General features: G+C 23.9%; 17 protein-coding genes across 17 annotated transcripts; 9 read left to right on the plus strand and 8 right to left on the minus strand.

Annotated features, from left to right (window-relative positions):
• Nucleotides 1–730: 730 nt before the first annotated feature.
• Nucleotides 731–1831, plus strand: AAJ76_1000731 (cdp diacylglycerol serine; the record flags this gene model as incomplete). The annotated part of the gene is made up of 1 exon (XM_024473659.1): nt 731–1831. The coding sequence occupies one exon, from the start codon at nt 731–733 to the stop codon at nt 1829–1831; it is 1101 nt and encodes a 366-aa protein (XP_024332350.1).
• Nucleotides 1832–1847: 16 nt separating this feature from the next.
• On the minus strand, nt 1848–2174 carry AAJ76_10002174 (transcription initiation factor tfiid subunit taf10; the record flags this gene model as incomplete). The annotated part of the gene is made up of 1 exon (XM_024473631.1): nt 1848–2174. The coding sequence occupies one exon, from the start codon at nt 2172–2174 to the stop codon at nt 1848–1850; it is 327 nt and encodes a 108-aa protein (XP_024332351.1).
• A 1148-nt stretch (nt 2175–3322) lies between these two features.
• AAJ76_10003323 (aaa atpase proteasome regulatory subunit yta6) lies at nt 3323–4561 on the plus strand (the record flags this gene model as incomplete). The annotated part of the gene is made up of 1 exon (XM_024473635.1): nt 3323–4561. The coding sequence occupies one exon, from the start codon at nt 3323–3325 to the stop codon at nt 4559–4561; it is 1239 nt and encodes a 412-aa protein (XP_024332352.1).
• Nucleotides 4562–7255: 2694 nt separating this feature from the next.
• AAJ76_10007462 (hypothetical protein) lies at nt 7256–7462 on the minus strand (the record flags this gene model as incomplete). Its single annotated transcript, XM_024473661.1, has 1 exon — nt 7256–7462. One exon carries the CDS (start codon nt 7460–7462, stop codon nt 7256–7258), a length of 207 nt encoding a protein of 68 aa, XP_024332353.1.
• Nucleotides 7463–8590: 1128 nt separating this feature from the next.
• On the plus strand, nt 8591–9550 carry AAJ76_10008591 (hypothetical protein; the record flags this gene model as incomplete). Its single annotated transcript, XM_024473672.1, has 1 exon — nt 8591–9550. One exon carries the CDS (start codon nt 8591–8593, stop codon nt 9548–9550), a length of 960 nt encoding a protein of 319 aa, XP_024332354.1.
• Nucleotides 9551–10421: 871 nt separating this feature from the next.
• Nucleotides 10422–11414, plus strand: AAJ76_100010422 (mannose-1-phosphate guanylyltransferase; the record flags this gene model as incomplete). Its single annotated transcript, XM_024473554.1, has 1 exon — nt 10422–11414. The coding sequence occupies one exon, from the start codon at nt 10422–10424 to the stop codon at nt 11412–11414; it is 993 nt and encodes a 330-aa protein (XP_024332355.1).
• A 245-nt stretch (nt 11415–11659) lies between these two features.
• Nucleotides 11660–13111, plus strand: AAJ76_100011660 (phosphoinositide polyphosphatase; the record flags this gene model as incomplete). The annotated part of the gene is made up of 1 exon (XM_024473563.1): nt 11660–13111. One exon carries the CDS (start codon nt 11660–11662, stop codon nt 13109–13111), a length of 1452 nt encoding a protein of 483 aa, XP_024332356.1.
• Nucleotides 13112–13593: 482 nt separating this feature from the next.
• Nucleotides 13594–14997, plus strand: AAJ76_100013594 (eukaryotic translation initiation factor eif2a; the record flags this gene model as incomplete). The annotated part of the gene is made up of 1 exon (XM_024473582.1): nt 13594–14997. One exon carries the CDS (start codon nt 13594–13596, stop codon nt 14995–14997), a length of 1404 nt encoding a protein of 467 aa, XP_024332357.1.
• A 528-nt stretch (nt 14998–15525) lies between these two features.
• On the plus strand, nt 15526–16464 carry AAJ76_100015526 (serine threonine protein; the record flags this gene model as incomplete). Its single annotated transcript, XM_024473597.1, has 1 exon — nt 15526–16464. One exon carries the CDS (start codon nt 15526–15528, stop codon nt 16462–16464), a length of 939 nt encoding a protein of 312 aa, XP_024332358.1.
• A 49-nt stretch (nt 16465–16513) lies between these two features.
• Nucleotides 16514–17074, plus strand: AAJ76_100016514 (hypothetical protein; the record flags this gene model as incomplete). Its single annotated transcript, XM_024473605.1, has 1 exon — nt 16514–17074. One exon carries the CDS (start codon nt 16514–16516, stop codon nt 17072–17074), a length of 561 nt encoding a protein of 186 aa, XP_024332359.1.
• Nucleotides 17075–17126: 52 nt separating this feature from the next.
• Nucleotides 17127–17591, plus strand: AAJ76_100017127 (vesicle-associated membrane protein; the record flags this gene model as incomplete). Its single annotated transcript, XM_024473611.1, has 1 exon — nt 17127–17591. The coding sequence occupies one exon, from the start codon at nt 17127–17129 to the stop codon at nt 17589–17591; it is 465 nt and encodes a 154-aa protein (XP_024332360.1).
• Nucleotides 17592–17610: 19 nt separating this feature from the next.
• Nucleotides 17611–17877, minus strand: AAJ76_100017877 (hypothetical protein; the record flags this gene model as incomplete). The annotated part of the gene is made up of 1 exon (XM_024473616.1): nt 17611–17877. The coding sequence occupies one exon, from the start codon at nt 17875–17877 to the stop codon at nt 17611–17613; it is 267 nt and encodes an 88-aa protein (XP_024332361.1).
• Nucleotides 17878–17880: 3 nt separating this feature from the next.
• Nucleotides 17881–18147, minus strand: AAJ76_100018147 (hypothetical protein; the record flags this gene model as incomplete). The annotated part of the gene is made up of 1 exon (XM_024473620.1): nt 17881–18147. The coding sequence occupies one exon, from the start codon at nt 18145–18147 to the stop codon at nt 17881–17883; it is 267 nt and encodes an 88-aa protein (XP_024332362.1).
• Nucleotides 18148–18162: 15 nt separating this feature from the next.
• Nucleotides 18163–19113, minus strand: AAJ76_100019113 (hypothetical protein; the record flags this gene model as incomplete). Its single annotated transcript, XM_024473626.1, has 1 exon — nt 18163–19113. One exon carries the CDS (start codon nt 19111–19113, stop codon nt 18163–18165), a length of 951 nt encoding a protein of 316 aa, XP_024332363.1.
• A 259-nt stretch (nt 19114–19372) lies between these two features.
• On the minus strand, nt 19373–19597 carry AAJ76_100019597 (hypothetical protein; the record flags this gene model as incomplete). The annotated part of the gene is made up of 1 exon (XM_024473629.1): nt 19373–19597. The coding sequence occupies one exon, from the start codon at nt 19595–19597 to the stop codon at nt 19373–19375; it is 225 nt and encodes a 74-aa protein (XP_024332364.1).
• A 202-nt stretch (nt 19598–19799) lies between these two features.
• On the minus strand, nt 19800–20621 carry AAJ76_100020621 (hypothetical protein; the record flags this gene model as incomplete). Its single annotated transcript, XM_024473630.1, has 1 exon — nt 19800–20621. One exon carries the CDS (start codon nt 20619–20621, stop codon nt 19800–19802), a length of 822 nt encoding a protein of 273 aa, XP_024332365.1.
• A 61-nt stretch (nt 20622–20682) lies between these two features.
• AAJ76_100022026 (asparaginyl-trna synthetase) lies at nt 20683–22026 on the minus strand (the record flags this gene model as incomplete). The annotated part of the gene is made up of 1 exon (XM_024473632.1): nt 20683–22026. One exon carries the CDS (start codon nt 22024–22026, stop codon nt 20683–20685), a length of 1344 nt encoding a protein of 447 aa, XP_024332366.1.
• Between the last annotated feature and the right edge of the window lie 1773 nt (nt 22027–23799).

The following is a 23799-nucleotide window of genomic DNA, read 5'->3' on the forward strand; positions in this document are numbered from 1 at the left end:
TTCGTACATTGTGAGGTTAGAGAATGGAAGATTTGTTAAAAAGAGACATTACGATCTAAAAGGGATTGGTGTCTTAAATTATGGTAAATGAGACTAACCGTCTGGAGGGGGGATGTTATATTCTATTATTTTATTAAACCCTAATTTATGTTAAGCACTAATATTTAATTAAAATTAAATTAATAACTGTTTAAAACCTTCTTTATAACTCTAATAGCACATTTTTTTGAAATTCATATAATAAATGATATTAAAGATGTACTGAGTTAGCTAATCATATCTCAATTATTTTTATAACTTTTAGATTATCAACAATATTATTCTTTTAAATAAAGACTTTTCTATAAATCGGGCAATGTTTATCATGACATCTAACAAATTCAAATTTCTTTTTGTTTTCATAGAAATAGATTCTATGAAACCTTTACACACTACCCACAAATATTTCCATATTTATCTAAATATTTTTTTCTACTTCTTTTGTTTTTATTTTCTGAATTTCATTTTTTGGGGCAAAAAATAAAAAGTTTCAGGACCCACTTTTTAGTCAATCTGGGTCACATTTCCCTTAAAAGTTTTAAATTAAAAAAAAAAACAAAGACTAGAATACTTTTTTTGAAAACAAAGACCTACTTAAGTTTCAGAAGTTTGCCCTATATTTAAAAAATGATTAGATTAATAAAAATAACCAATAAAAATTTTAGTATAAAACAATTTTTTTTCCAAAGGCATGGATAACTGTTTACAAAGATTCAGTAAATTTAAAAAATATTATTTTAACGAATTAATAGAAATAAAAAGTCCTGCAGACTTTTTTAACAAAATAAGATGTTCATTAAAAACAGTACAGCATGCTACAATCTTTACAATGTATACTGGAGATTGCAATCTCACAAAAAAAATTCTTAAGTTAATTTCCGAAAGAGAAAAAACCAATAAAAAGACAAGAATTGTTTTAGATAAAAATCGTGGACAAACAAAAAATTTGGTAAATTTTATAAAAGAAAATAACTTAAATTGTTTTAAATTTGTAAACTTATCTACTTTTATAAACATATTACGTATAAGAGAAATTTTAGCCGTTTTTCATTCTAAATTGTACATTTTTGATGATGAAATTATTCTTACAGGAGCAAACCTAGATGGTTCATATTTTACAAATAGATTAGATAGGTATTTTATTATAAAAAATAAAGTATTAATAAATGATCTTTATAGAAAACAATACAGTAAAAATACCAACAAAGATACAAATAGTGATTATAACGTGTTATTTAAGTATGGTAGAAAAAATGAGAAATATGTAATTTCAGAAATATTACAGCAGAATTTTGATTCAATTTATATATCCTCCGCTTATTTTAATTTGCCAACAGATTATTTAAACTTATTTAAAAGTTATAAAAATATTCATTTTTTCGTAAATGCGCCAGATTCTAACATTTTTACAAATTTTAGTATATTTGGTTTTTTAATAACCTCTATTTACACGTACAGTTCATATTATGCTACTAAGTACTTACCAAAAGCATTGTTGTACGAGTTTAATCTAAAAGGATACACAATGCACAAAAAGGGGTTATGGGCATTTAAAGACAATTTTTGTGTTTCTATAATTGGATCATCAAACTTTAACAGAAGAAGTACTGAAAGAGATGAAGAACTTAATTTTTGTGTAATAACTCAAGATTCTAAGACCGTTAGAATTTTTAAAGAGGAAATATTATTTTTAATGAAACATTCTAAATTGAAAACAGTAAATGAATTTAAGTTTGGTAAATTTAAATTTATAGCAGCAATCCTGTTCTTTATTTTTAATAAATTTTTATAGTATAAAAATTTATTTCTTACATGTAATAATGAGGCCTAGAAATATTAATTCCTATTTCTTCCAAAGCTTTTTCTACATCTACAACTTGTAAAGAAGCCTTTTTATCCCGACTAAATCGTTTATCCTTCTGTGCGTTTTTTTGCCTGAGTTTATGGTATTGGAATGAAGAAGCACATACATCTGAAATAAATTTATGGGACAGTAAAGATACAAGCTTTTTAACATTTGTATCCGACGATGTTACACCAGATTTCTGCATATAATAATCTAAAACAGAATCTGGAATCAATGGAATGTATTCGTCAAGATTTTGTTTAAATTCTTCAAATTCTACATCTTTCATTGGGGCAGAAAAATACATAAGATGATTTTACTAATTTTTATAAAATTTATAATATATTTAAAAATGTACGTAAGCTTTCTCTAAACTAAAAGAAAATGTTTTATTTTGCAATTACTGATTTCTAACATACAAATAATCTACATAATAAAGGGTGTTGAATGAAATTTCTGTTAATTTATTTTTAAAAGTAATAACTTTTTTGAATAGTAAATTTTACATGTATCAAATATATTTATGTTTTTCACTAACGTTAACAACAAAGTTTTATAAAATTCAAATAAATTTTTAAGAAGATCAGTTTTAATTAATTTTTTAAGACAATCTTTGTTAAAAGTAAATTTTCTTAAATGCAAAAAGCAGTTAATTTACTATAAATAAATCAAGCCAATAATTTACATAAATAAAAACAAAATTTTAATGTGTGTGGCAATAATTATTACAGATATTTTATTTGTAATAGTGTCATAAAGAATAACATCCCAAGTTTAAACGTTTAACTTCAACTTTAAAAATACATTATTAAAAAAATTATTCTCTCTAAATTATAATTATCTTCAAAAATCACTTTTTGTAATAAATAACAAAAAAAACTTTATATTTCTTTATATTGTAAGCCAGAAGAAATAAATAATTTTTTACCTGATTACCAAAAATGATATTTATTTTTGATATAATAAAAACTTAATATATGTAAATTTTGTTTTAAATTAATAAAATTATTGTATTAATTAAAACTTTTAATCTAAATTCAGCAATGATATACCAATAAAATAGTGTGTTCTAAAAATAAAAATTACTTTTTTTTTGTGAAGTTACAGTTACTGAAAATATTTGAAGTCAAATTTTTTTTTATAATTTTCTTGTTCTTATGTAACTCCGATAGATTAATAAATAAATATTGATAGCGAAATAAATTTAAACAATTGATATGTTGTTGACAATACCAAATTTTTATTTTGTAATCTACTTATAATTTTTAACAAAAATACTATCTAAAACTTTTATTTTTTAAACAAAACGATTACAAATTTAAGTTGCACAATTAATTTATCATTGTAAATTTTGCTAAATAAAAGATTAGAATTTAAAAAATAAATTAAATCTTTAATTAGTTAATAAGATTTAAATTTTTTTTGCAGCATAGGGGTATGGAAAGTGTTAAAAAACAAAATTCACCGTTAAACAATAATGTTATCAAAACTCGTAATTTATCAAAGAATGAAGAAAAAAACAGTTTACAGAATTCATTTCTAGGGAGATTTTACAGAGCATTTTATGTATTATATTGTATCGTGGGATTTTTAGTTACATTAGGATCTCTTTACTTACTAATATGTTTTTACGCTTACTTCAAGAAATTTTTACAGTCAAATAATCTTAATAAAAATGAATCTCAATTTCTGTTTAATAAAGCCGGAGAATTTAAAAATATTAAGTATTATGGATATAAAAAAACTTTTCAGACTGTAATTTTTAGTATGATGAATATTATTAAATCTTCTAAAAATTTGTCTGATAAAGAATTTTCCGCGCGTTATGATTGTACTGCTAGAAATTATTTATTTTATGGACCTCCTGGTACTGGTAAAACACTCTTTGTTAAAAGACTTGTTTATCTTCTAAATTACAACTTTAATGACAAATTTAAAACTACTAATAAAGATTATGTTAGAATTTGTTTTGTATCTCCAAACCAATTAGAAGATAAATTTATTGGAGAGACAGAAAAAAACATTAAAAATTTATTTAAAGAAGCAAGGGATGATAAGGATTACACTGCAACAATAATTTTTATTGATGAGATCGATTCTTTTTTTGGAGACAGAAAACTTGACACTACAATACATTCGTCAAAATCAAAAACAGAATTTTTAAACTTTTTAAGTGGAGTTAATGAAGATAGGAAAAAAAATGTCTTTTTTATAGGGGCTACTAATCTTATTACACGAATTGATGATGCATTTGTAAGACGTATGGAGAATAGGTATGAATTTGGTCTACCATCTAAATTAGAAATTATAAATATTTTAATGGCTGTGACAAAAGATTGGAATTTAGACAAGATCTACCAAAGTTGCATTGATTATATTTCTGAAATATTTGAATACAGAAAAACTTCTCAAGCAATTATTATGGCTATTATTAAAAAAGTTATGTTGACACAACCCATTAGTAATGAAGAAAAGATGGATAAATTGATAAATACTGTACTAAGCGTTAACTCCAAGCTTAAAAAGAAAGATGACTATGAAAATAATACTTCTCAAGGACATAGTTGGTTTGGTATGAATAATTCGAACAGAAAAGAAGTAATTACTCCATTTTCTCTTTCTGATTTTGAGGTAGATGAAAGCCAAAGCAATATCTTAACTGATGATGGCGAGTAACAAATAAAATGAGTTTTTTAATCTTTAAATCTTTTGGCTGGTTTAATTTTTTATTACTTTTGCAAATTATTTTACTTCAGCAATTAACTTATATTTATGTAAAGAACTACTAGCACTTGTAAATTGTTAAAAGATGTTATAAAATAGAACTATTCATTTTTACTGTTCTTCTGTCTGCAACAAAAATACTTAGATCCATCAGTTTTTTCATTAAATTTCTTTTCATCAACTCAATGTCGATATTTCCTTTTCAAAATTTCCTTCGACATTTAAAAAGATACTCTTCATCGTTTTCTTAACGGCACGAGTTTAAACGTTTTACTTTAAAATTGTATAATTAATTTTGTAAGTTTACTGATTTAAATAGTCTAAAAAGATTTGTAAAAATAGTTAAATAAAATTTTAACCTTTAGAAAATTGATAAAAAAATAGATACAGTTACATATTAAAAAAGGATTAATCCTTTCTTAATATAAATAAGACCTATAATTACTCTTAAACCACTCGCAGATATTAGCATTATGAAGCCCGCTACTAGAAATAAGATCATTGATGTTGTAGTATATATATTATAGGCTTTTGGCCAAACCTTTTTACAACTTGCTTTATAGCAGAAATGAAAGAAACTTTTTCTTTTATCGTAGTATCAATACTATTATGTTGATTACTGTTTTTTTATTAAAATCATTTTTTTGATTTTCATTATAGTTGATGATTTGCTAGTTGAGTTACAAAAACTTTGTAATGTTACATTTTTATCACTAAACTTAATAATGATTTTATTTTTAGCAGTGACAAAACTTCAATTAAAACAACCCGCTGATTCAGTTATAAAATTTAAGGAAAATTTAGTAGTAATGGGCTTATTTTTATTTTTATAAACTACAACAAAAATTAAAAATTTGCCATATTTAGATTATTTTTAATTGCTGTTGTTATTAAAGTATAATTTTATATTTACAAAAGTTATCCTATATTTGTGCGAAAAAAATTTTATAAATTTATTTTATTTTAATTTTTTAGGGCCAAAATTATATTTGATAAGACTATCATTGTTTTTTAAGATTCATGTTTTATTATACATTAAACTTATAATTTAATTTAAGACTTATTGATTATTTAAAAACTTTCAATGATTGTTATTGATTAGAACTTTCCTGTTTGCGTCAAAGAATTTCTTTAACATTTTAACTTTTTTATAAAGTTTATAAATTAAGTTTATTTTTTTTTTATTGACAATATTTGTGAGAACTTTTTTAAGTAAATTAATAGACAAAAAATAGTACAAAATAAGTTTTATTTAAACAGTCGGAATGTTTAGGGCTATAAGAAGCATAAAAATGTAAGAAAAGAAACATTAGTTATAGCATAACATAAATCATGCCTTATGAACGATTTAAATAATTTTGTCTAAATTTTTTAATAAAAAAGAGTAAAATGTTTAACACGTACTCAATTCTTTAGTTAAGAAATCAAATAACATTTATTAACCATTTACTAGTTAGATTTGTCGTTTTAAATTTTAACTGTTAAAATATAAATTGTATCCTTTATAAATACATCATTTTTTTTTGAATATACTTTTATACAGATATTAAAAGTATGACTAATACTATAACAGTACAAATATAAGAACATAATAAATTATCCTTAATTTTTTTTATTATCTAAAAAGCAATTTTAATTGTTACAGTCCGTTGCATAATCTTACCATACCTCTATTTTTATCAAAAACTCTACTAAAGTTGCACTAATGTAATAGTTTATTTAATTTCTTCGTTCAGTTTTTTATTTTAACTAGGGATTATTTACCTACTTTTTTTAGTACTAGATTTAATGTATTGTTTTTATAAAATTAGGATTTTTTTAAAAAAAAGTGTTGCATAATCTTTCAAGAGTTTAATTTTAATGGTATTTAATAATCAATTAGGCCACCATTGTTTGAATCACCAATTTAATTCTGTTTTTCATTGAATCAATAGGCTTTTTACAAAAATACGTGCTATTATTATGCCAATCTTTAAAAATTAAAGCTTTTAATTTATGTACACTATCATAGGTTTTACCTTCATTACACCCGCCTAGAAAGCTCTTTATAAAGATTCTCTATAGGATTAATATCAGGAGAATATGCTGACCAAAACATTGTCTCGATATTTTTGAAAGCTAGATGATTTTTTGTAGATGCTGAAACATGTGGTCTTACGTTTCCATTTGAAAAATTATTTTAAGTAATTTTGTTCATTAATAAATGGAAGTAAATAGTTATTTAATATATTTTGATTTTCTAAACTATGTAAACTTTCTGAACTAAAAGCCAATTTTGGTTTTTTAAAATAATTAAAACAACCCCAAACTATGACTGAAGATCTTCTCATGGTTCTGCGAGAATACAAAACTTCTTTTGTTTTAATATCTGCCCAATAATTATTATACCCATCTGGACCATCAAGATTGAATTTTTTTTATCTAAAAATATTATTTCTTTTCATCTGGTCTCAAAATTTTAATATTTACCTAAAAATAAAATTTATTTTTTTACGTTCAAAATTTAAAGCAGGTTTTCGGCAAATTTTTTTCTTTTTAATCCGCCATCTTTTGCTAAAATTCTTGTTATCGTGAATTTATGTACATTTAAATTTAAATTATGCATCAACTTATTCGCCGTTATATTTTTACCACTAGCAATTTTAATTAATCTTGACCACGCCCTAAGAGAGGCCTTAAAAGCAAGGCCAGAAGGCTTTTTTTACCATATTTTAAAGAATCTTTTATGTACTTAGCAATAACAGCATGTGATCTACCTATCTTTCTGATAATTTCAGAAATTGACATCTTTTGCTTATTCAACAAAACAATAACAGCCTTTTCAGAATCATCAAGGGATGGTTTTATACCCATTAGGGACTAACAAAAAATTCCTTTTAAATTATTTTCCCACCAAAAAACATATGAAAAAAAAGACTGTCGTAAGATTATGCACCACCTTTTTTAAAAATCCCAGTTTTATAAAATCAATGCATTATATCTAGTAATAAAATAAATGACACTAATATTAAGTTTAAATAAAAAATTGACTAAATTACTGTCAATAACTTTATATTAGTGCAATTTTAGTAGAGTTTTTGATAAAAATAAGGGTGTCTTAATATTATGCAACGGACTGTATATTAATGTCAAATTTACATTCTCTTTTCTATCAAAATAGTGACCTTAAAAACGCAATTTTGTTGACTACACAAGATAATTTCTCAAAGAAAAGTCTTTTAATTCTTGTGATGCTATCTTCACATCAATCGCCGCTAATTAGATTGTTTAAACTTTTTATTTTATGGCCTCAATTTATTATTAACAGATATAAAACAAAAAATTTTTAGTATCTTTATAACATTATCTTCATTGTTACATAAAAAAGTTGTCATTTTTTGAAAGCCAAGATTTTTAAAATAATATTATTTATAAAATTAATATTATACATTTAAATACATGTTATATATTAACTAATTTATTAACATTTATTTTTCTAGAAAGATGATAAAAAGAAATGCTTTATTATAAGTACAAATAATTTGTATCATTCTTTTAATTAATATTTGACTTAAATATCAATTTGAAAATTAATATTTAACTTTTGATTTGCGCAAGCAAATTAAAATTTACACATTATGTACGCAAACATATTTAATATATCACAAACATTTCTTTCTATATTTTTAATGTTGTAAATATGTTATTGTAACTATTTTTCTTAAAAAAAACTTTCTTATAAATAAGAATTTATTTAAAACAAAATTAACAATACATTTTGTATTGAATTGATTTTAGTGTTTTAGTTATAATAATTTCCTTTATTCATTGTTGTTACATTCCTTTTTTATTTTCAATGTATTGTAAAATTATTGATGTAAAAATTTATTTACAAAAATAAAAATTAAAAATGAATCTTTTTTTTAAAAGCTATAATATTCTTTTCTTAAGCGATCTTCAATCTAATATTATTAAATCTTCCAACGATTTTTTACCCTTAAAATGATTGATATTAACAATTTACAATCTACAGAAGTGCATGAAAAAATTACTAAACTTGAATTACCAGAAATAGGACCCTACAAAGCAGTTGCATTAATTCATCTTGATAAATATCAGGAAGCCCTTAAATATTGTATTAAAGGATCATACGAATCTGCATATATTTATTATAAACTTAAAAAATTTTGTAAGGCACTTAAAATTGTTAATAAAAATTCAGGAGAAAAATGGGATGTGCTAAAATCTCAGATATTGTACAGAATGGGATTTTTTAACAGCGCATTTAATTGTCTTAGTAAATTGCCAAGAGATGATGATATTTTTGTAAACTTACAAGCTATTAAGTCAATGGGAATATTAACCAATAGTGTTAACAATTATGTATTTCATAAGTTGTATATTAAAAAGAAAGAAGAAATAAATTATGATAATCTTGAAAATTATAAATTTAAAAACCAGAGCAGTTATCAAGAATACTTGTATAATAAAACATTTGAAGTGTTAGATAAAAAAGAACAATTTATTAATGATTTAAAAAAGTTATTAGAACAATTTCCCAATAATTTAGTTATTAAAAACCAGCTTTTAAATGTTGAAGGGAATTTTGATGAAATTATACAAGCAGATTTAAATAAAACACAAAGGAGTATATTAAATTACAATATGCATACATCAGAAGATATTGATAATAATTTGCATTTCTTAGCCAATTTTAGAGAAAAAATGGGAGATAGTCAATACAAGTGGATTAAATATGCCGGAGAAAATAATTTTAAAATAAATTGGAACAAAATACCAAAATCGACAGATGCACTAAATATTCTTAGAATTTTGGTGGGACTTATTAATAAAAATATGAATCTTAAAAATATTAAAAAGCATATGAATATAATTAAAGATTCAAATATTAAGGGACATATTGAGAATTACACTGATTTTATTGAGAATGATAAAAAATAAATAGTTGGTTTTTTTTCTTTTATTTTTACGATGTGTTGTTAAATTTTTAAATTAAAGTGTTTTTTGTTAAAGAGAGGAAGATTGCAAGTTATAAATTTAAACTTTATATTTTGAAAAGCTTTTTTTAAAATTAAAAATATAGCTAAATTATAAATACTGTAAACATATTCACGTAAGAAGTATTTTTTTATTGTTTTTTACTAAGAGCATTACAGGTCACAAATGCTATGTACTTCATAACATTTGTTATTTAATTTAAAATTTTGAAAAAACAGGCATAAATTTTCAGAATAACAATTAAATAACTTTTAATTACATAAATAAGAATAACAAATCAAAGTTATACAATAAAAGCTTAATAGAGCTTTACTTAAGAAATGGTTATGTCCCGCAAGGACTCCTCAACAACAAATACATACAATAATTTTACAAATATCACATGACACAGAAAAACTTTAATTTTTTTGGTTTTAAAAAATGAAAAAAATTTCCAACTGTTGTATATTTTTGTTTTTAAGCACTTTAAGAGATATTTTATAGCACAAAAAATATTAGTTTGTTGTTAAATATAAACAAATAATAATTTTAATTTGTTTTCTTGGACAAATCAAAAAAGAAATTGAATAAAGTTCAATTTCTTAACTTAACAAAAAATTATACAATTTTTTTACATTTTCTAAGCGCAATTTTTACTTATTTGCAGACAAATCATTACTGTAACATGTAAAAAATTAATTTATAACAAAAAATAGTTCAGTTTTGTAAATAATATATTTTAAATATTAGTTTCTACTTTGTGTTTTAGTTTTGTGGTTTTTTTATTTGTTATTTATTTTTAATATGCTTTAAAATAAAAATCCTTTTGTTTACAATGGGTAAAACACAAAATATTGCCACAGCATTAATACTTGTAGGAGGATACGGTACAAGATTACGTCCCTTAACTTACACTGTACCCAAACCCCTAGTTCCTTTTGTAAATAAGCCTATTTTAGAGCATCAAATTTGTGCACTTGCAAAAGCAGGCGTAAATCAAATTATTCTCGCTTTAAATTATTATTCAGATTTAATAATAGAAGAAGTAAAAGTTTACGAGAACAAGTATAACATTAAGATTATTTATTCAAAAGAAGAAATTGTGTTGGGTACAGGAGGACCTTTGGCTCTTGCCAGTAAATATTTAAATGGGAATTTTTACGTTTTAAATAGCGATGTTATATGTGATTATCCTTTTGTAGAAATGATGAATTATCATTTAAACACAAAAAATGAAGTCACAATGCTTACGACGCATGTTGAAGATCCGTCACGATACGGAATAGTCGTGACACATGAAAATTCTAAAAAAGTTAAAAGTTTTATTGAAAAACCATTCAATTCTGAAATAAAAAGGATTAATGCAGGAATATACGTTTTTAATGAGTCTATTTTAAAGCGCATAGAAATAAGAGAAGTGTCTTTAGAAAGGGAAATTTTTCAAGAAGTAGTTAAAGATAATCTTTTAGGTATTTATGAACTTAATGGATTTTGGAATGACATAGGGCAAATTAAAGATTATTTAAATGGACAGCACTCGTACTTAAAAAAGTATAATTTAGAAAATTGTGATGTAACTAAAAACGTGGTAATAGGTAAAAATGTTACTATTGGACAAAATGTACAAATTGAAAATTCAACCGTATTTGACAATGTTACAATTGGAAGTAATGTTATAATAAAAGATAGTATTATTGGATGGAATTCTATTATTCAAGATAATGTACAGATTATAAATGGAAGTGTATTAGGAAATTCGGTAAATGTATCAACAGATTGTATATTAGATTCATATTTAGTGAATCCAAATAAGATTATAAAATTTTAAAAAAATAATAAATACTTTTCTTTATAAAATTGAGAATTTTGAAATACATTTTTTTATGTAGCTTTAATAGAAATTGTACATATACTTTTTTTAAATTTTATTAAGAATTGTATAAAATGTTTCTTTTTAAAAGTTTACACATATTTTCCTTTAAAATTTTTACATTACACACCATTTCTCTGTAAAATTTTTTAATACAACATTTCTTAATAAAAATGTTATAAAAAATCACGTAATTATCCCTTATGTTTTCCGTAGAAATAAATAACAATAAAATGAAAATATTAGAATGTAGAGAAAAAGCTTATTCTGTAATTTCAAAAAATAAAAAATTCTTGTGTAGTGGAATATATGGCATAATCAACATTAGGAATTCACAGTATATTATTTTTATTGTTGATTCTAGAAAAGTAAGCACTTTTTTTTCTTCTGATGTTTTTGAAGTTTCTAAAGTAGAGATAATCCTCTTAAAAGGAAGTCCAGAGACACAATACATTTACGGTCTGAGAAGTGTACTAGAAAATTGTGGAATTTATTTTAGTAAGACTTTTCTATATAAAAATATTTCATTTGATAAGAATAAAAAACGATTAAAAAAAGACTTTTGGTTTAATTACAATCCTTGTAAGGCACTAAAAGTCTATGATAGAGATCTTATTTCATTTTCGGTCAGGTGTATTCAAGGGTATTTTAATTCTATGACTTACGGTAGTACAAAAATAACTCTTATTTCTAGAAGATGTTGGAGAAGATGTGGAGCTAGATTTTTTAGTCGCGGGGTTAATAAACAAGGATATGTATCTAATTTTGTAGAAACTGAACAAATTATACAAATCGATAACAAGGTAATACATGCATTTTTACAAATTAGAGGATCTATTCCATTAGTATGGGGGCATAAAGTAAATTTGAAGTATGCACCTGAAATTATCCTCCCTGAAAAAAATGCACAATTCTTTTTTAAATCACATGATCTTCTTTTATCTAAATATGGCTCAATTTATTATATTAATTTAATTAATGACACTAATTATGAAGGGATATTGTACAAAGCATTTAATAAACTACGTAATACAATACGACTAAATAATTTTAACTATCATAAATTACAGAAAACTCTTGACCTAGAAGAAAATAAAAAACTGTCTAAACAGATAGATAAAATTTTAGATGAATTTAACAGTAAATCTACTATTAAATATCAAAAAGGGGCTATTAGAATTAATTGTATAGATTGCTTAGATAGAACAAATTTGATGCAATACATTATAGCCAAGCATCTAGTCAAAAGATTATTTGGTAAAAATTTTTTGATTTATAATTCTATCCTCAGATTATTGTGGTTTTATAATGGAAATATGTTATCTTTACAGTATGCAGGTACGCCTGCTATAAAGGCAGATTTGTTAAGACATGAAAAATATACAGTTAACGGATACTTAAAAGATTTTTATTATTCTGTACAAAGATATTTTATCAATAGACTTTTTCATGGACAAATACATGATGCTTACAATATTTTAACATATAAAAAATATATTTTTAAGGACAAAGCTACGACCAAGCTAAGCATACAAAGCTTTGTAATGCTTTGTTTAGTTATTTATGTATACAAATATATAATAGATTTTAAAATTCCGCTTTTAAAGTACATTTTGTACTTTTTGATTTTTTTTACTTTTAATTTTTTAAGTTGAACACAACTAACATTTTAAAATAATTAAAATAAAATATCTTGTATTTACATTTATTAAATATTTTTGTGATCTAAAAAAGAATGATGCTTTTTATTTTACGTCTTGTATTTACATTTATAAAATATTTTTGTGATCTAAAAAAGTATAATGCTTTTCATTTTGCTTTGTACTAAGTTTAAATTTATTGAAATATCTAGCTTGTTATTACAAAGGCAAGTTTTTAATTAAAAAGTTTCTTCTCATTTTTATATTTAGAAAATTTATTTAAAAATTATTTATTATGTTACAAAAAGAATTCTGGTGCTAAATATGATACTATAACATGTTTAGTTTATTGTTTGTATGTATTTTATAAATATATTCTTACAAGAGAAAATTTAAACACTTAAATTTTTTTAGGAAAATCTCGTATGCAAAATAATTTACGAATTTCAATATCGAAAATTCGAAACTCAAAAAACGCTTAAATTTTTACCCTTCAAATGCCAGTACTTGCGTACGATTCTAGAAGATTAATTTTAGATGTATTTGATAAAAAAGTTATTATTCAAAATGTAAATATATACGCTATTAGTAATAACATTTTAATATATAATATAGATAATTGCCTTTATAAACTTGATCTTACATTACCAGAATTACACGAACAAGTAACTTATAATATTTGTTTTTACAAATTTACAACAGAAATTCATGAACTAAAATTATCAGAAAATGGTAAAAATGTGGGAGTGTTACTTACGAATGGGGAGTTTTATTTATTTTCAAATTTTACTTTAACTTTTTCTAAAAAGAAAATAAACGGTTTTGGGATTTCAGACAATCTAATGGGCTACGAAACAAAGAACAATTTTTACTTAGAAAATATCAATTCTGCAGGTATGGTGGATAAATCTTTAAATTCTTTCTTTAAATATTTTGTGTTTAATTCTTTTTGTCTGGTGTTCACATTAAAATTAAAAGATGGAGAGAATAATTATTGTCATAAAATGATAAAAATTTCTAAAAAAAACATTACAGTGGTTAAAACATTTGATTCGATAGTTGATGTAAATTGTAAATGTAGTGATGATGGTAATTATGTACTTGTTAATCTTTCTACTTCTTACGTTAAAAATTCGTATTTTGCGTCTACAGCTTTGTACGTGTACGACGTTGCACAAGAAAAATTTGAAAAAATGAATAAACTGTCGAATATATTAGATTTTACATTTATAAAAAATGGATTCTGTGTTGTGTATGGTAATCAGCCTTCATATGTTGCCATTTTTAATATGGATTTATCATTCAGAGAAAAATTTCCATCAGGAATTAGAAATCGTATTTATTTTAATCGTCAAGAATCGTATGTTGTATTGGCGGGATTCGAACAATTGGCTGGTAACGTTGAAGTTTATGATGCAAAATCTAAAGAAAAGCTTTCGATTGCTAACGAATTAGGTGCAAGTAAAGTTTTATGGGACACAACAGGGAGTTATTATTATGTCTCTACGTTAAATTATCTTAAAGAAGATAATAGAATTAACAAGTATGATTATTATGGTAGACTTATTTCATCTGAATGTTTTGATAGTTTATGTGACGTATCTGTTTATGGACTTAATGAGGAATTTATAGAATTAAGTCCTCCTAAAGAAAAGTTTGTAGAGACAATCGAAGAAGCTTATGTTCCAGCTATCCTTAAAAATAAAAACTTACGAAAGGGCGTGTCACAACCGATAAAAGCAAAACAAAATGAGAATGAAGATGAATTGATAAATAAGTTGGAAATTATTGAAGCACTTAAACAGAAGATGGGTAGTAATCAGAAATTGGAAACATACGAGCTTAATTTAATTTTAAATGAAGGAAAAATTAAGAAGAAGCTTGAAGATTTAAAAAAATAAAAAAATAATTTTTTAAATGTTGTTTTTGTAGATGCAATGTATAATTTTTAATAACAATATATTTTTTATTAGATTTTTGTACAATGTAAGTGTACAGATAATACAATAAAGCTTTTAAGACTAAGATAATTTAAAAATCATATATTTAACTTTACAGCTCTTAAGGTTAACACTTTTTTAAAATTCTACATAAAAAATATACGCATATGCGACAAAAAATGCAAAATATAAAATTAACTTAAAAAAATATTCTTATTTTACTGATATATTTCTAATATGTAGCTATGTGTTAAAGTGAAGTAAAAAATAATCATGTATTACTATCTAAAACCTTTTATGAATAATTTATTTAATTTACTTTAAACACCAAGCGAAGATGCTACGATTCTATGTATGCTTTTTTAAAACAAACAAAAATTAGTTTGATGACAAAATAAATTCTAATATTATTTGATATTGAAATGTATGTTTTTCTTTACTTTATTTTTTGTACAAAATCATTTTAAAATTTATATCTTATTTTTTCTTATGGAAGGGAGCAAAATGGAACGAGAAATTTGCATAGACAAAATAATTGAAAAACTTCTTGGTGCAAAGAATAGCAAAGCAGGAATGAATGTAAATTTACTAGAACAAGAAATAATTTACTTATGTAGATCTACACAGGAAATTCTAAAAAACCAACCTACTTTTCTAGAATTAAAAGCTCCTATAAAAATATGTGGAGATACACACGGACAATATTATGATCTTTTGAAATTATTTGAATATGGTGGATTCCCACCTGTTAGTAATTATCTATTTTTAGGCGACTATGTAGATAGAGGTAAACAATCTATAGAAACAGTTTGCTTACTTATGGCTTACAAGATTAAATACCCAGATAATTTTTTTCTTCTAAGAGGCAATCACGAATGCGCCAGCATTAATAAAATTTATGGTTTCTACGACGAATGTAAAAGAAGATACGACGTACGACTATGGAATATTTTTACAGAATGTTTTAATTATCTGCCAATAGCTGCTTTAATAGACTCTAAAATTTTGTGCATGCATGGTGGAATTTCTCCAGATCTGAAAAATCTGAGTCAAATAAAAAATATTGCACGACCAACAGATGTACCAGATTCTGGTTTATTGTGCGATTTGCTTTGGAGTGATCCAGAGCCTGCCATTTCTGGCTGGGGATACAATGATAGAGGAGTCTCTGTGACATTTGGTGCAGATATAGTCGAAAACTTTCTAGAAACACAAAATCTAGATCTTATTTGTAGAGGACATCAAGTCGTAGAAGACGGATACGAATTTTTTGCTTCAAGATCACTTGTTACAATATTTTCTGCTCCAAATTATTGCGGAGAATTTGATAATAGTGGGGCTATTATGAATGTTAGTAAAGATCTTGTCTGTTCATTTCAAATTTTAAAGCCAAGAGGCACAGGCGATGAAGATAAAAAGACGCTTTAGAAAAAAAATAAATTTATTAAGTCATTTTTTTCTGTCTATTACCCTTTTTATGCAACCAAAAAGAATTTTAAATTTTGCAAAAAATATTGACAACTTTGAAACGGTTGATTTAAATGATAAGGAAGTGAAAAAAATTATTAATGATGAAACATTAAATATATATAATATATTTAGTTCTTTATATCACACTACTTTAGATAATCAGGATATTAATGTTGATAATAATTTCTCTAACAGTTTAAAATATAGTGAAGCAAAATTGACAAACACGTGTTTATATTGCGCAAGAGAACATGAAGATAAAAATTGCCCTTTTGTTATTTGTAAAAAGTGTGGAGAAATAGGACATCTTAATAAATTTTGTACTAATTCTTTTACATTGAAAAAATCTACGCTTTGTAAAAAATGTAAATTTTCTACACATTCTGAATTTGACTGTCCCGCAATTTATAGAAGGTATAAATTTGTAAGAGATGTAAAAAAAACGTGCGGCAATTGTGCTGGCGATCATTTTTGTAATGACTGCACTACATCTCTAGATATTAGTAAATTTTCTATATTTAGTGAAAAATATTACAATTTTATAAAAAAATATTCTCGCAAAAGATAACATTTTAATTTTTACAATAAATTTATGCAAAAAGTTTACATTTTTTCCCCTTATGGGAGACATAATTATAATTCCAAATTCACATGTCAAAATAAATAAAAACACTTTATTTGGTTTTTTAAAAATAGTTAATGCAAGTTTAGAACGTAAGGCATTTAAGATAAAAACAACAAAACCTAAAGATTATTTAGTAAAACCCAGTATCGGTATTTTGAGATCAAAAGAAGAAATTATAGTTGAAATAAATTTATTAGAAAATATTAAAATTGATGAACAGCATAAATTTGCAGTTGAAATTTACGAAATTAATTATAGACAAGCCATTGATACTCTTAAGAGATATTTAAAATCTACACAAATATCACCATTTTTAATTAAAAGACTTGGTGTAGAGTTTGAAAGTGTAGAAAATTCTTCTACAAAACAGGATTATTATATTAAGATATTTTGTTTAATTTATTTATTAATTTTGTTTGTATGTATTTTCTTAAAATTATTTAATAAAGTAGATGCATAAATAAAAACACTATATTATTTTACAAAATATTTGGTTTACCTAGCGATATAAAAGATAAACTTCTTCCCAAACAAAAAACACATTCTTTACATGCTCCCGCCATTTTTTTTTCTAAAATAAGGTTCGATGCATCATCGTATGAAATTAGTACTCCAGATAATCTTTCGCCGTTTGAAAAAGCAACAGTAATAAATTTGTTTTTAAATTTACTTAAATTGCTAAACAATGAAGTTTTATTGTTATTTGTAATTAATTTAGCATTTTCTATTTTTTCTTCTACGTTCATGGGTTATTTTTCAAAATCTTTACTTAAAAATTCGTAAGCATTTTTTATTTTACTCTGTAAATACTTAGAACCATTATTCATTCTATAATTTCTATTAAACAAATCCAAATATCTTTTTGTAATTAAATCACTATTAGCTGTAGAAGTAACACCCAATATTTTATAAGCGTCTTCCTTGTTCATATAGTTTGGCCTAAAAACATCCATCAATGTTTTATATAAAGTTATACACAATACTTTTCCGCCCTCTTTAAATAATGTAAGTACCATGCAAAAGGGTAACTTTTAAAATTCAATGCAATCAGAAATGCTTTTGTAATTTGATTCTGCAAATAAAAATTCAAAATCTTCATCAGCTGAATCAAAAATTAAATCATTAAAAACACTTTTTATACTCGGTAGTTCAATTGAGTAAAATCTAATATTTTTTAGTTGTAAAAGAATGCTACTTGTTTTGATATAATAATTTTTTAAAAAATGATTGATTTCGTTAATTTTATTTTCTAAAATTAAGCTGTAAATCTCTTGTTTAATTTTCATAAAAGGTAAAAAATAAATCAGAAAGTTATCTATAGAATCTACTTGTATCTTATTTTTTATATCAATGTAGGTATTAACATTTTGTACAATCTCAAAAGATTTATATAAATTTTGAGAACCTCTAAAAGAAATTAGAAGTGTAAATACTTCATATGCCAAAAATGCGATGTGGTTATTACAATCACCTAAAAATTTTATGTAGTAATCCATATTGTAGAAATATTTAGTATTTAAAATACATAAAAGTTGTTTTCTTGTGTATTTAGCATTTTCATTTACTAAAAATGATTCTATCAAATCTGGATAATTTTTAAGATATTCTAAAAAATACTTATCCTCGTATGTTTCATCATAAAGCATTTTTAAAATCTTTTTTTTATCTAAAAATATTTCCGCTTTTGTAAAAACAGGAAAAAGATATCGTTTTAGTACTTTGTTCTTAAAATGACTTTTTACAAGATTTGTGTTTAGATTTAAATCTATGTTTAGATTAAAGATTAATCTATAGGCAATAGATAAAAGAATCGTACTTTTAGTGCTATTTAATGTATCTATTAGTACTTTAAATATTTCTTTATGTTCATCCTGATGGTTTTCTAGATATTTTTTACAAAATAAATAATATCTTTCATAGTCAGAAATATCTTTATGCTTTTTAGAAATTTTATTAAAATTGTAAATCCACTTTTTGTCCATGGATTAAAAATTTTAAAAATATTAAAAAGAAGTTTAATTCTTGTGTATATTTAATGTTAGTGTATTTTTAACAGATTAATAATTTTACAAATAATGGTGTTCTTATAAAATTAACAATTAAAAACATTTCTTTGTAATTTAGTTAACCATGCTGTACAATCTTAAAATAAGTGAATCAAGTTAAATTTTTTAACTGTTTTTCTTTCTAATTAAAAACTGAATATAAGAGTTTTTTCTGCTAAAAAGCCAAATTATTATTTTAATTTAAAATAATTAGTAAAACTTTTATTTTAAATCTGTACTTTGTTAAAAAATAAATTTTGGTTTCTTCCACAAAAGATACTTTTTTACATGCTTTTATGTTAATTTTAAACAAATTGAACATTTCTGCGCTTAATTTGTAAAAGTTCAAAAATAGATGCATAATTTTTTCTATTTTAATACAAAAATAAATAAAATCAATATAAATTACAAACAAAATCATTAAATTAAAAAATTAATATTTAAAAGTTATATTTTTGGGATAAAGCGTGGGCTTATAAAATAAATATTATTTATAAAACAGACGTGTCAAGGCTATCAACTTCACTTGCTGATTGACATTCCTACACTTCTATTATCCACAGATACATTTGTTATATTGTATTATAAATTATAAAAATAAAAATAAAAATAAAAACAATTTATTAAAAACTATTAAAATATAAACTCTGCACATTATTTTTTGTTTTATTAATTTCTTTACTTGGTTGTACTCCTTGATTGTCCTCTTTAATCATTTGTTTAATTTTATTAAAATTAAGTCGAATTTCTTCAGTCACAGATGATCTGTCTAATTGATTAAGTAAATTTTCGGTTTTTTCTATTAAATTATTCAATTCATATTTTTTTAAATTTTCAACAATATTATAATACTTTTTTATACTTTCGTCCTCCATAACAGGAGTCCTAGATTCAACCAATTTTTTTGCCATATTTTCATTTTCAAAAATTAAAAGCCATTTTGAAATGTTAAGTTTTTTAAGTGAAATTAAAGTCCCAAATAAAGAAGCATAAGATTTAATATCTGTTTCTGTATGTTTAAAAGAATCAACTTTATTAAAAATAACTTCATTGGATTTAGATACATCGGGTTTACTTCTTGTTACCATATCATCAAGTTTTCGCTTTTTATTTACTCCTTTTAATTCTTTATCGTGGGTATAAATACAATTTTCATTAATACATTTATCATTATATTTACAGGGTCTACGTTTATAAATATACAATTTACCAACAATATGTTTGGCTTTGTCTTGAATTAATGGATTTAAAGCTTCAACAATTAAATCAAATTTATTTTCACTTATTGAAGATTTTATAGTATGTTCTATAATGTTAATAACATCTTCAGCAACATTTGAATCCTCAATTGCAGAATAAATAATATGCTTTTGACCTTCAGAAAGTGGAGTTTTAAGAATATCTTTTTTTTCTTCTATCCTTGGCATATTTTTTTCAGCTTCCATAAACATGGGGAATTTTTTAAAAAATAAATAAACAAACCAACAAATAATAAATAAATTTTATTTAAGGATGACATCTCCTTGTATTCCTAGGATATAATGTTGCAAATTCAATATTAGTATATCTCATAAGTGCCATTAAAAGCCTTTCAAAACCAAGTCCATACCCTCCGTGACTACAAGGCCCAAACCTTGCCATGTCTAAATACCAATCATAATCTTCAGGATTAAGACCTTCCCTTTTAAATCCATCAATTAGTTTATTGTAATTATCTAATCTCATACTGCCTCCTACAATTTCTCCAATACCAGGATAAAGTAAATCAAAGCTTTCAGTGCATGTTTCATTAGAACTATCTAATTTCATATAAAAAGGTTTATGCTCTACTAAAAAATGGGTCATTAAAACAGGCTCTCCCTTGCCAAATCTTTCGCAAATAATTTTTTCGCGTGAATCCGGAATATCGTCCCCAACTACAAAATCCGTATCGTCGTCTTTTTTTACACCTTCATCATTCAAAAATTTGATAGCATCTACGTATCTTATTCTTTTAAATGGGCGTTTAGGGACATTTTGCAATTTTATTTCTGGATAAAGATCTTTTATTTCATCTCCAAGTAAGTCATAAAATCTTTTAATAGATTCAGTAACCAAATGTTCAATGTTATTAATTAAATCTTCAAATTCAATATTTGCTAATTCTGCTTCTACATGAGTATATTCACTTAAATGTCTTGTAGTATTACTTTTTTCTGCACGGTACGACGAAGCAATACAATATGCTCTGTAAGCTACAGGTGCAACTGTCTCCAAATAAAGTTGCGAAGATTGTGTCAAATAAGCATCCTTATCATAGTATTTCAATTTAAAGAGAGTTGATCCTCCCTCTACTTGTGTCTGAACGATAGTAGGTGGAGTAATTTCAATAAAATTACCTTCATAAAATATGTCTCTTATAATTTTTAGTAAAGAAGATCTTGCTTTTAAAAAAAATCCTCGCTGTTTATTACGTAACGCCAAATGGCCGTATTTCATCATTGTGTCAAAACTTGATTCTTTATTTAGTGGAAAAGATGGTGCAATAGCATCATTAAAAATTTCAAGTTTTTCAACTAATACTTCAAATTCTGCGTTTTCTTTTTTCGATTTGTTCTCCTGAATAGTTCCGTAAATAGTCAATGAAGTACATTTTGTCAAATCGATCTTTTTTTCATAAACACATTTTATTGATTTAAATTGACATGTCAGGTCAAAAAATGTAATGGATTTTCCTGTTCTGCAGCAATCTACCCAGCCAAATGTTTTAATTCTTTTATGCATATCACTCTTAGAAATTTCACTTAATTCAATTGATTTATAATCATTTTTTATTTTTAAGTTTTTTAAACTGACTTCTTCGTAAACCATAATAGGGGCTTAAAAAATTGTTTTTAGGAAATATTAACACATAGATTAACAATAATTAGCAAAAAATATAGCATCTAAACACAGCTCGTCTTGCTTCTAGAAAATATATTATTAAAAGAAAACCAATTTACATATATGTTTCTACTACATCATACAAGAATTTCTGTAAATGGCATGCTACTAACAAAAATATTTAATATATGAGAAATTTTAAAGTATATTTTATTTGCTAATAATAACTAATACGATGTAAAAATTAAATTGTATTTTAGTTTATATTCACTTGTTTAAAAAACAACTTATGGTTATTTATATAATTGAAAATGTGTTACAGCTGGCATTGTTATTTTGTAAACCCATTAAACTGTGATTATACTTTTGCTTATAAAGCACAAGTTTGATGGTATTTATTGCCAAAAATAAATGGCAGATCGTTGTTTTTAAGGCAGTACTCAATTAAGCTACCGAATTTAGAAATACTTTTGGTAAATTTACTTCTTAATTGCATTTTTTACTTTCTTGTGGCGCTATTTATATTTTAAGTTTTGATTAAATCAAAACATTCTTTGTTTCCATCAATCATTACAACTATCAGATACATTTGTTGATACGTAGAAATGTGACTGTTTTAGATTACACCAATAAATTTAGAATTGAAATGTTATGATTATCCATAACATTAATATTTTAATGTATACAATAGAAAAAATTTTTAGTAACACTAAATTATTTAAGTTTTTATTTTTAAATTTCGCTCGCCATAAGCCCGGCCACGCCATAAACTCAAACATGCCATAAGTTCGAACCTTATGTTAAAAATTTAAACATAAGAATATCTGGTCTTTAATTTTTTTAATTTTGCTATTGTAAGATGCCTAATTTTATTTGTATATAAATTACTATACGCATTATACATTTTTTTCAAATGGTTTTGATTTATCATTTAAAAATAAAATCGATTAAGTTAATTAATTTTAATAAATATAAAAAAAATATAAGAAAACTTTAAAAATGACACTTAAAGAATAAACACTATTAAAAAGCACATGTTTTAATTTAAAATGAAAAATTACTTGGGGTGTTAATATCTTGTTTTAATAAAAAAAAAGTTAAAACTTTAATTAAAAAGCGCAATAAAATAGAAAAAAAATTAGTCTAAACAAATAAAAATAATTTTAATTACTTCTTTGCATTTTTTAAAAAAAATTTGATATAAAAGAAACAATCTTAGCACATTTAAAAATGATTTTTTAAAAAAAGTTATAAAAAGTATCTGAATGTTAAAAAAAGCTGCAATAATTTTCTTTTTTTATCCTACAAAAACAAGAAATTTTGCAAACAAGAAGTAGTAAAATTAATCAAACATATTATTTTTTTATTAAACTCATCTATACTACCTCTAAAGAACCATTAAATTAAAATTTTACAGAATTTTTTTACAATATTTCAACAATTTTTACAGGTTGTAAGTAAAAAAACTCTTGTGCATTTTTTTGGTTTTGCAATATTATTAAATTCTTTTTTTATAAAAACATAATTACTAATATTAAAATTATAAACAGAATTGTGGACGCATTTTTTGTCCGTATGCGCTAAATATTTTTTGTTAATAGTAATTTTACCTGGTTTTATTTCCTTTTCATCATTAATAATTTCAAATTTAATTAGACCTTCAACCTAATTACTCGAGCTTTCATCTAAAGGACGTACTACACTATTGAACCCTGTTTGGCTCATAAAAAGATTGAATAATGACTTATTGGTTGCAGATTG

Source organism: Vairimorpha ceranae, assembly GCF_000988165.1.
Source record: "Vairimorpha ceranae strain PA08 1199 chromosome Unknown NODE_1, whole genome shotgun sequence".
Classification (NCBI taxonomy): Eukaryota; Fungi; Microsporidia; family Nosematidae; genus Vairimorpha; species Vairimorpha ceranae.